At 31.4% G+C, this 10,234-nt stretch overlaps 1 protein-coding gene across 1 annotated transcript; it reads right to left on the bottom strand.

The window, feature by feature from the left end:
* Positions 1–496: 496 nt before the first annotated feature.
* Positions 497–9,520, bottom strand: LOC130653668 (uncharacterized). Its single transcript, XM_057456187.1, has 10 exons — positions 9,345–9,520; positions 8,460–8,687; positions 7,106–8,226; positions 7,025–7,057; positions 6,824–6,953; positions 6,607–6,684; positions 5,930–5,950; positions 5,642–5,815; positions 2,608–2,835; positions 497–2,166 (listed from the first exon to the last, which is right to left on the bottom strand). Exons 1-10 carry the CDS (start codon positions 9,449–9,451, stop codon positions 999–1,001), a joined length of 3,288 nt encoding a protein of 1,095 aa, XP_057312170.1. The 5' UTR covers positions 9,452–9,520; the 3' UTR covers positions 497–998.
* Positions 9,521–10,234: the final 714 nt, after the last annotated feature.

The raw sequence follows: 10,234 nt of genomic DNA on the forward strand, positions 1-10,234 counted from the left end.
GATCACTGCAAAAACATGCATGCAAAAAGATTTGTAGCCAATTTTATTAAGATCTGCGTTCCTAACTTGCAAATGACAAAATCTAACTCTGTACCTTATCAAACAAAACAAAGTCGGACAAAATTATTAGTCGGACATAATTTTATTCAGTTCCAAATAATTAGTCACTGTTTTCCGACTTTGTTTTGTGCGATTAATAATTTCTATATTTCCACAATGTTGTAAAGCATTTTTATTTAAATACTTTTTTCCATGAAAAGGATCTTTACAGCTTTGCAATTTGCAACATTTTTATGCTAAAAAAAATTCCTCATTAAAAAAAATAATGCCGAAATTCTCTGATCATAAAATAATTTTGTTAAAAAATAATTATTCCAAATAAATATGTATAAAAAAGTATATGTGTAGTGCAATACATAAAAAAATAAATACTAGCAAGCCTTAACAGATTATAATAATAGCTACCTGAACGTTATAAAAACAAAATTTATTATGTAAAAAAAAAAAAAAAATGTGCTCATTGAGAAAGCGTGTAAAAAACTGCCCACGATCGTGAACAAGATTAATGAAATAAAGGCAGCTTTTCCCTCATTTTCAGACAAACGGTTTAATTGGCTAATACTCTGCAGTCAGGAGGTTGCAAAAATTTGAATTTTTAAAGAGAGTTTAAAATTTGCTAGCGACATTCTCTAGCGTGCCCTCACAACGAAATAATCCACTTCAGGGCCAACGAAGGTCCAGAAAAGAAATTAGTCGTTCTGAGTTCTGCAAAAATTAGCATGTTTTGAAAAATGAATTTAGCCAGATAATGTAGGATCTAAAGTTTTGAGTCCGCTATAAACACCAACCAAGTTATCACTCATGGTGGCAAAATTCGAAATTACCTGTCCTGTTTCATTCCATTTTGCCATCATTGCAGGTGGAAAGAACACGAAAATGCTTTCTAAAAACCTTAAAAAAATGAGAGAAAAACTTTTAAAGAACTGTATTTAGAACCGCTACCGTTTTCTTGATTCTGCATAATTTGTTTCCTCTATAAAGGAGTATTCTTCAAGCTGCCATTTTAAAGTTTCAAATGTTGGTCGTTCTTGCGCATTGTGTGCCCAGCACGAACACATAATCTTATAAAGTTGCTCTGAACATCCATTTGGTGCTGGCATTCTGTTGCCCTCGCTAACAAACAATAGGGTATCTTTATTAGACAAAGATGGATACGGTTGTTTTCCTTTACTTAATATTTCATAAAGAAGAATGCCAAAACTCCAAACATCAGATTTAGAAGAGAATTTCTGTTCTATAATTGCTTCTGGTGCAGTCCACTTTATAGCAAATGCGGCATTTTCTTCACCAGCATCGTCATTCGCATTGTGCTGTAGAATTTTACTTAGCCCAAAGTCTGATATTTTCACTTGATTGTTATCTCCCACAAGGATGTTACGAGCAGCTATGTCTCGATGAACAACACGATTATTTTCTAAGTATTGTAGCCCATTAGCAATTTGCGCGGCCATATCTATCAGATCGCGTAATGTAAGCGTATTCCCACTGCCACTTTTTAAATATTTATCTAAACTACCTTTTGGCATCAACTCTAAGATTATATAAATAGGTTCATCTAAAGGCCTAGTGCAGATGGCGTACAACTGTATCAGTTTAGGATGCGACAAGCGCTTCATAACTGTAGCTTCAGCCAAAAAATCGTCTCTGTCCATTTTTTTAGAGATGACAGTTTTTACAGCAACTCTTATAGCTTCATTCCAAGTCCCTTCCCATACTTCACCATAGTGACCTTTACCTAACTTTTTATCTAGACTGATTCTGTCTCTTGCAATCTCCCACGGATCGGATCTAGAAGGATTTGATATGGAGGGTGCTAGTACACGTCTTTGACATGCATTTCCTAATTTGTGTGACAACCCATCTTTGGCATTCTGATAATGTTTAACAAGTGCTGATAACTCTGCGAAACATGTCTTTGAATTGATGGAATAACCTCCTCCGTCGACACTTGTAATATGATAATGTTTCATGCCTTTTGCGTCACGCAGAGAAAGCGTGTAATCTCCAGGTTTGCTTTCGCTTTTTCTTATTATAAACGAGCCAGGGATTCCCATTCGAAATAATAACAGATCGGCTTCCCTTTTCGTTAATTCGTCAAAGAACCAACTAAAAAATAAACACAGAGATGGAGATTAAATCTAATACATAATTACCAACTTTAATGAACATGAAAATAGGAAAAATTCTGAAACTTTTAGAAAAAACCATAATATTTTTTTTAAAAAAAATTAAACAAAGTTTTCATATATTTCACTCAAAATAAATATGATTGAAGATGATAGCAAACTTTTGAAACATACACCCTTCAAAGAAAAAAAAAACTTAAAAAAGGTTTTTAAACTAGGGAAATATAAAAAACAACTAAAGAAGGGATTATTTGAGAAAAAAGTCCTAAATAATAATACTCCTACTAATAATACAAGAATAGAGAATTTTAGGAAGACATTTTTTTTAAAAAAATGAGAAAATTTTCAAGCATAGAAATTCAAAAAAATTATTAATTTATTAAAATAATGTGCGTACATGCAAGTATAAAAGAAGACTTACTCATGGGCCTTCAAGCTGTTGTGGAGAGCCACATAATTATTTGGAATGAACCCTTCTTTTTTGGTCTTCACGGAGCGTGCTTTCCACCAGGTATCTCTTCTATCATCCAAAACTTCAATGTATTCTCCTTTTTGAAATGCAAGATCACCTTCGTCACGGGGGACAAAGTTAAACAACGCAATATAAATATTCCCACCCAACGGCACGATATCTGGTTGTGGGGATGGGCTGTAGACAATATAAACAAAAAAACGTAACAAGTAATTTATTATACTGTAAAATGGTCCTGTAAAATAAAAAAAGACTCGTTCATTAAACCATATTATTGCCTGTTGGCATTTTACCCTCTCCGTCAATACCTTATCGAAAAAAAGGTCAACTTTTTACTTGATGAATACAGTCACCTGGAAAAAACATTTAGTCACTTTTCACCAACTTAATTTTCTACATTCATTAAATATATTGACGACGTTTCGGCAGTATACAGCCATTATCAAGTCATTTACAGATACTATTTCGTACAGTATTATTTAAACAATACGATCATACGACACAATTATCGTACGACATATTAATAAGCGAATAGGAATAATTTATGTCAATATTAAACGTGAGAATAATAATTTTGTAACCACAATTTACAAAAAACCAACTTTAGTAGTGTATACACAAATTTTGCTAGCTTTTTGACTGAGAAGTATAAAACAGGTCTTAATTTTCATGTCAAACTTGAAGCAAATATTGTTAAGAAATCGCTATTCTTCTAGCTTAATTGACCGCTGCATTAAGACATTTCTTGACAAATTGTTTCAAGTCAAAATGGCCATATTAACTGTTTCTAAGTAAGAACTTACTATTGCATTGCCTTTTCTGGGGAATGTATCACTGAGGCTTCGGACTCGTTTGAAAAAACATTCTTGAAGCATTTACCATCTTGTACCATCTTAAGGTCATTTCATTTCAGGTTTGAAAATTAGTGATTTTTTCCGCTTTAAAGATAATCCCATAAAGGCTCTACGTTCAAAAGTCGTATGTAAATTTAAGTGCGATAGCTGCAAAGCTATCTATATTGGCAAGACATTACGACATTTGAGGGTAAGAGCCAGTAAACACATGGGGATTTCACCTTTAACCGGAAAAACGATCAAAAGACCTTATTTTTGAGCCGTATCCGAATATGTTTTATACAGTCAGTCTAGGCCTAGTTTTGAGAATTTCTAGATACTTTTCACCGCTAGGAATAATTACGATCTAGAACTAAAGGAGAGTTTATTAATCCAACGATAAACCCGCTTTGAATAGACATATTGCATCTGTTCCGCTATTGCAATTCGCTCGTACGTACGAACGTAATGTTTAAATAATACTGTACGAAATAGTCTCTGTAAATGACTTGATATTGGCCGTATACTGCCGAAACGTCGTCAATATATTTAACTGAAGAAACTAGTGATGTTTTCTTTTCCACTTAATTATATCTACACACACCAATATCTACAACTTTTATCATTTCTACATTCATTTTAAAGCGACGTTTTTGCAAAAAAGGCAACAGCACCAAAAACAGAATAATAAAAAAATAGTCTATTTCAATAACAATTCGTTTATTTCTATTTGTTTTTTCTTCCACCAAAGAAAATTAAAAAAATTCTCCATTTTATAAAATGTTTTTAACTTAAAATGAAAGCTAAAAATCTCAAAACTTTGTACCCTCTTATTTTGAAGGAGTTTTCGTCGGGGCACATAAATTTTTTTGCAAAAACAACTTCGGAAAACAACAAGTCGGAAATAAATACAGTGAAATGTCTTTATAACGGACACTATCGACCTTGTAGGGTGGTGTCCGTTACATAGTTTTTTTTCCTCAAATTTACTAATATTGCTACAAAAACCTCCTCTGGTATCAAAAACTGTGAACAAGCGAATTTATTCTAGACTATGTTTCAACAGCTAGAGCTGTCATCGACGGGCAATGATCGTAATCATCTTTGGCCATTTATTATTTGAAGAGAAAATTAGAGGATCGAAATTAATTAATCAGATCACAGCAATTAAAGTAATTAACTTTTTTTACGGACCCAGATGGAAGCAATAGATTGATTAAAATCTTTCCTTTTCCTGAAAGTTCGTTTTTTGTACGTTTCTTCTTCTAAAAGTTTGCTTTTTGTTACATTTGTCCCGAACTATTTTTTCACTTTTTCCTAAATGTTGGCTTTCCGAAACCAGGAAACAAACAATAACATATAATTTACCACGCCTATTACATGCATGCTGTTTCTTTAAAAGATTCAATTTCATAAATACGAAACATTTTATAGGGATGTTAAATAGATGTTCAAAAAGTACAAAACAATAGAAGAGCTGTAGACGCAAAGATGGTTAGTGAAGCTTCAATAGACCAGACGGAGCTAGAAGGATGAGCCCACAAAATTATATAAAAATATAAAAAGTATTGGTTAGAAAAGTTTGTTAATATTATAAAGAAACGGAGAAGGCTCTAGTTAGAGCTTTATTCTTATAAAACAATCTTGTTTTCTGTTTTCAATTTTCAGTACACCTAATGTCTTTTGGAAAGGTATTAAATAGTGTGGCTTGTTGCTGAAAGGTATCTAGCTACTTCGCCTAGTCTACCTTCGTCACATAATCTGATCTTAAATTTCTCGTCGGATTTTCTAAGTCACATAAAATATGCTATATTTTTACGTGATTTTTGAAGTACCAAGAAATCTAAAGGCCTAAAAATGTTAGGCGTTTAGATTTTAAAAAAAATGAGGCAGGTATTCTAGACATGTAGGGCACATATCAGGGTGAAGTTAGGCGCATCAAATGTTTTTGAGAGTTTACCTTTTAGACAGGACAGACTAGCACTTAAAACACAAATTTAACAACTTTAAAAATGTTCAAGGTTACAGAAAAAAACATACATAAGAAGTAAACACACACACACTCTAACACTAATCAACTATAGACAGCATCCAGTAAACCATTGAACCTAGAACATGACAACATAATTAAGAAAGCACATGCAACTTACCAGTATTTATCAACATTATCCTCAAAAATGTCAACATAAAATGTCGATCTTGACTTCCCGGTTCCCAATTCTGATTTTTTATTTTTTCCAAACAATTTCATTTCCATGGGATAAACTAGAACTTGATATATGTTCCAACAATTTCTTCTAACTTTGGGATACAGCATAAAGTATTTTTACTGCTAGAATGGCCCAAAGATCCATGGTATTGTTATTATCTAGAGTTAATTATTAGATGTTTAATTCAAACCAGAACTAAATCTCCTTTTTATTCTAAAACGTTAGTACATCCTTGAGAAAACCCCTGAACTGAAGCAAAATATATTTTGCATATAATCATGACATGACACAAACATCACCTTAATTCAATTTCCACACAAGTTTAGATTTCACTCATCTTTTTTTATTTCTATTGTAATAGCCGTATTTTGTCTGTGTGTTCAAAAGGGTTACCGTGTCCTGTTACGGAAACACAAAATGTATAAATATATAAAGGACGGGTGACCCCGTGAATTTTTCCATGGGTTAACGACTAGTAAGATCATAAAATTACTGATGTTTATTACTTACAAAAATACGCATGAGATTATTATGGGTTCTGAATAAAAATAATTTGTAACACTTTTTTTTATAGAAACGTCCCTAAAATTGTTTAGTCATTTTCACCTAAATGAGTTAAAATTAAAAGGGGTAAGTGTTTAAACTTGGATTGTGTAAACCATTTGCTAAAATTACTCCCTTTATATACTTTTGGTAGCACAAATATTAATGTAGGTAAAATTGCACTTTAAGTGCGTTGAAGATTACTATTAAAAACACATTTTTTTGTTCTTCTTAAAAATTTTTTGTTGTTGTTGTTCAAGTCAAATGAAAGATTACATAGAAGTGTTGCTGCACCTCTTGATCTCGAAAATTAGTTATAATTATCTAAATTATCTAAATATAAATTACAAATGAAAAATTACAAAGAAGTGTGAGCAGTGTGATGAATTTTTGTACAAATAAAAGATATAATTTCATTAACTCCAGGTAGCATTGTAAATCTATAATACATTATATAAAACTATAAAACCAACATAACTTAACTTCATCATTGCAACATATAAACTGTTAGTAAAGTCTTAAAAATTAAAATACTATATTTATGGACAGTCCTCTAAAAATTAAAAAAAAAGCATTTACTTATGAAGTACTTTTAACAAATAAAGTGTGCTTTTATGCTGAAGACTCTGTAGGAAGCAAATTGTGAGAGTAAACCGTTTTTTCCAGAGGAAAACTCCTCCTCCCCCACATGAGCCCCTCCTTGCACAACCTTTACAACAGAAAATAACCGTCATTATAAAACTCTGCAAATAGTAAATAGATACAAAAATATTTACAAACTTGTGTTCTCAAGTAAATCCATAGTAAAAAAGCCTTTAAGATTAAAGTGATACAAACGTGAAAAGCATAACACCTATTTACATTTCCCTTTCTTAAGTAATTCCAAGCAAAATTCTTCCAGCTTCCATTTCAAAGTTTCAAATGTTGGTCGTTCTTGTGCATTGCGTTCCCAACAGGATGACATAATCTCATAAAGTTCCTCCGGGCATCCATTTGGTGCTGGCATTTTGTTGCCCTTGCTAACAAACGATAACGTATCATGATTAGACAAAGATGGATACGGTTGTTTCCCTTTAGTTAGTATTTCATAAAGAAGAATGCCAAAACTCCAAACATCAGATTTAGAAGAGAATTTCTGTTCTATAATTGCTTCTGGTGCAGTCCATTTTATAGCAAATGCGGCATTTTCTTCTCCAGCATTGTCATTCGTATTGTGATGCAGGATTTTACTTAACCCAAAGTCTGATATTTTTAATTGATTGTTATCTCCTACAAGGATGTTACGAGCAGCTATGTCTCGATGAACCACACCCTTATTTTCTAAGTATTGTAAACCATCTGCAACTTGAACAGCCATATCTACCTGGTCGCATAATGTAAGCTTTTCCCCACTTGAACTTTTTAAGTATTTATTCAAACTACCCTTTTGCATTAGCTCTAAAACTATATATATAGGTTTATCTAAAGGAATTGTGCAGATACCGTATAGTTGCACAAGTTTGGGATGAGATAAATGCTTCATAATGGCAGCTTCAGACAAAAAATCATTTCTATTCATTTTGTGAGGAAGTACAGTTTTAACAGCTACTTTTATAGTATGATTCCAAGTGCCTTCCCATACTTGACCATAGTGACCATTACCCAGATTTTTATTAAGACTAATTCTGTCTCTTTCAATCTCCCATGGTCCTAATGCATTTCTTTCACATGCATTTCCCAACTTATGTGGCAGTCCATCTGCTCGCTTCTGATAATGCTTAACAAGAGCTGGTAAGTCTGCAAAACATGTCTTCAGATTAATGGAATAACTTCTTCCCTCAACACTTTTAATGTGATAATGTTTTATTCCTTTTGTGTCACGCAGAGAAAGCGTGTAATCTCCAGGTTTGCTTTCACTTCTCCGGATTAGAAATGATCCAGGATATCCCATACGAAGCAACAATCGGTTGGATTCCTCACGGGTTATACAATCAAAATACCAACTAAAGAAATAAAACACATATAAAATTATTGAAAAAGCCACAATATATTAAAATAGAAAAAATATAGAAAAATGGAGTGTGGACAAAAATATTTTTTGATGCAGGATCTAGAAATTCTTATGAATAGTTTTGCTTTTCACATAAAAAAAATTAAATCAAAGTCATTTTAAAAAAAATAAAATAAATTTTTGGTTTAAAAAAGGTGTGCGTAACTACACTTAAAGATGACATACTTGTATTGCTCTAATTTGTTGTAGAAAACAACATAATCTTTAGGTATATAGCCTTCATTTTTGGTGTTCAAGGAACGTGCTTTCCATCGTTCTTCTCTTCTATCATCAAGAACTTCAAAACATTCCCCTCTTTGAAACGATAGTTCGTCGTCGTTACGAGCAACAAAGTTCTGCTGTGCAATAAAAATGTTTTCACCGAACAGCACAATATCTGGTTGATTGGTTTGTCTGGTAAAAAAGATTTTAAAAAGTATATTGATAAGATGCTTGGTAGTTTATAACAAATTTTATTCTCAACATGACTTGCAAAAAATATTTTAAGAAATTATTTTCTATGTCTATCTTCTTTGTTCTATTTTTGGTAGATATTATCTGGTAGATATTTAACTAATTAGAGCTTTTGTTTATATTGTGTAACTATCATATGACTTATAAGAACTGAAACATTTCAATAAAATGATAAACAAATTTATTTATTTTTATTTTTAAAAATTGTTTCAAGTTTTGTAATTAAAACATTTTTTGTGTAAATCATTGATCATTTATAACATATTTAAATAAACACATAGGTTGAATGTTGTTTTATTTTTATTTTGTTTGCTTGTTCACTCCTGTTTGTGTACATCTGCTCTAGTTTAATCAGGGTCAAAATATGCCACGTTATAAAAATAACCACTAACTAACAATATAAAAATAATTTTTTTACAAGAAATAAAAGTAGAAACAAATGGTACAATTACAAGCTACTTTTGCATATTTTTGGCAACTAAAATCACTAACAGGATTTTCATTTAGCAACCAATTTGTTTACACATGTTGACTTACAAATGAAATTACAATTGACCAACTAGAACATGATTGTTACCAAATAAAAAAAACACTAACTTAATTAATTCAAGATTCTCGTTATTAACATTATCTTGGCAATTTCCAAGTAAAAACTTTGATATCTTTGAACATTGCTTGAATAATAGGTTTCTCATTCTGATCATTTGTTACTTTCAAACCAATTGCCATTAATAAACATAATTTTTTAACTAAAATAAATAAGAATTTTAAAATCAAATTACAGTATTTACTTGAAATTAACATTTTTACCAAGTTTGTGTCATCACCATGTTCTCCAATATTTTCACTACATAACAGGATGAGTAGGAGAAGATTTCAAATGCATACATGCAGAATTTTAATTAAAAGTTGTAAATGTGCATAGAGCAGATTGTGTCAGAAATATGCAGAATGTGTTAATTCATGTGGATTCTTGGATCTGGGTAACATCATCAAATTTTGGAAAAGAAAAAAAGAAACTTTTGAGAACAATCAGCAAAAATCATGTAAGATTATTAGAACAGGATTTAATGTATATATTTAAAGTTTTAAAATTTTATAAGAGTTTGACAATGATATATAACTGAAGTGAAACATTTTCACAGAAATTAATTTGTGTGGTCATTTCTTCGTAAATCATAAAAAGTTTAAGAGACAGTAAAAGTAAGAACCCAAAAAAACCAAGAACCCTGCTTAAAAACTTTTTTTTAGACACCTGGAAATCTTTGTTGCTTTCATATTTTTCTTAAAGTAGACTTACTGTCAAATCAGTATATATCAATATTTCATAGAAAAATGGGATTTCTTTGGTAAATTGAATGAAAAAGCTTAAAATCAGGCACAAGAATGAACTAAACTTTCAGATTAGAGGAGTCGGCCAAAAACTGTATTGTAAACACAGGGTAAGGACACTCAAGTGGTAAATTTTCAAGGAATGCTTTATTTGA

Source organism: Hydractinia symbiolongicarpus, chromosome 8, assembly GCF_029227915.1.
Source record: "Hydractinia symbiolongicarpus strain clone_291-10 chromosome 8, HSymV2.1, whole genome shotgun sequence".
Lineage (NCBI taxonomy): Eukaryota > Metazoa > Cnidaria > Hydrozoa > Anthoathecata > Hydractiniidae > Hydractinia > Hydractinia symbiolongicarpus.

Coding starts and splice junctions, on each gene's coding strand:
- LOC130653668 (XM_057456187.1), bottom strand. CDS start 9,451: ATGATCAGAATGAGAAACCTATTATTCAAGCAATGTTCAAAGATATCA. Junction 8,227..8,459: donor AACAAATTAGAGCAATACAA/GTATGTCATCTT, acceptor TTATTTCTTTAG/TTGGTATTTTGATTGTATAA. Junction 2,167..2,607: donor AACAGCTTGAAGGCCCATGA/GTAAGTCTTCTT, acceptor TTTATTTTTTAG/TTGGTTCTTTGACGAATTAA.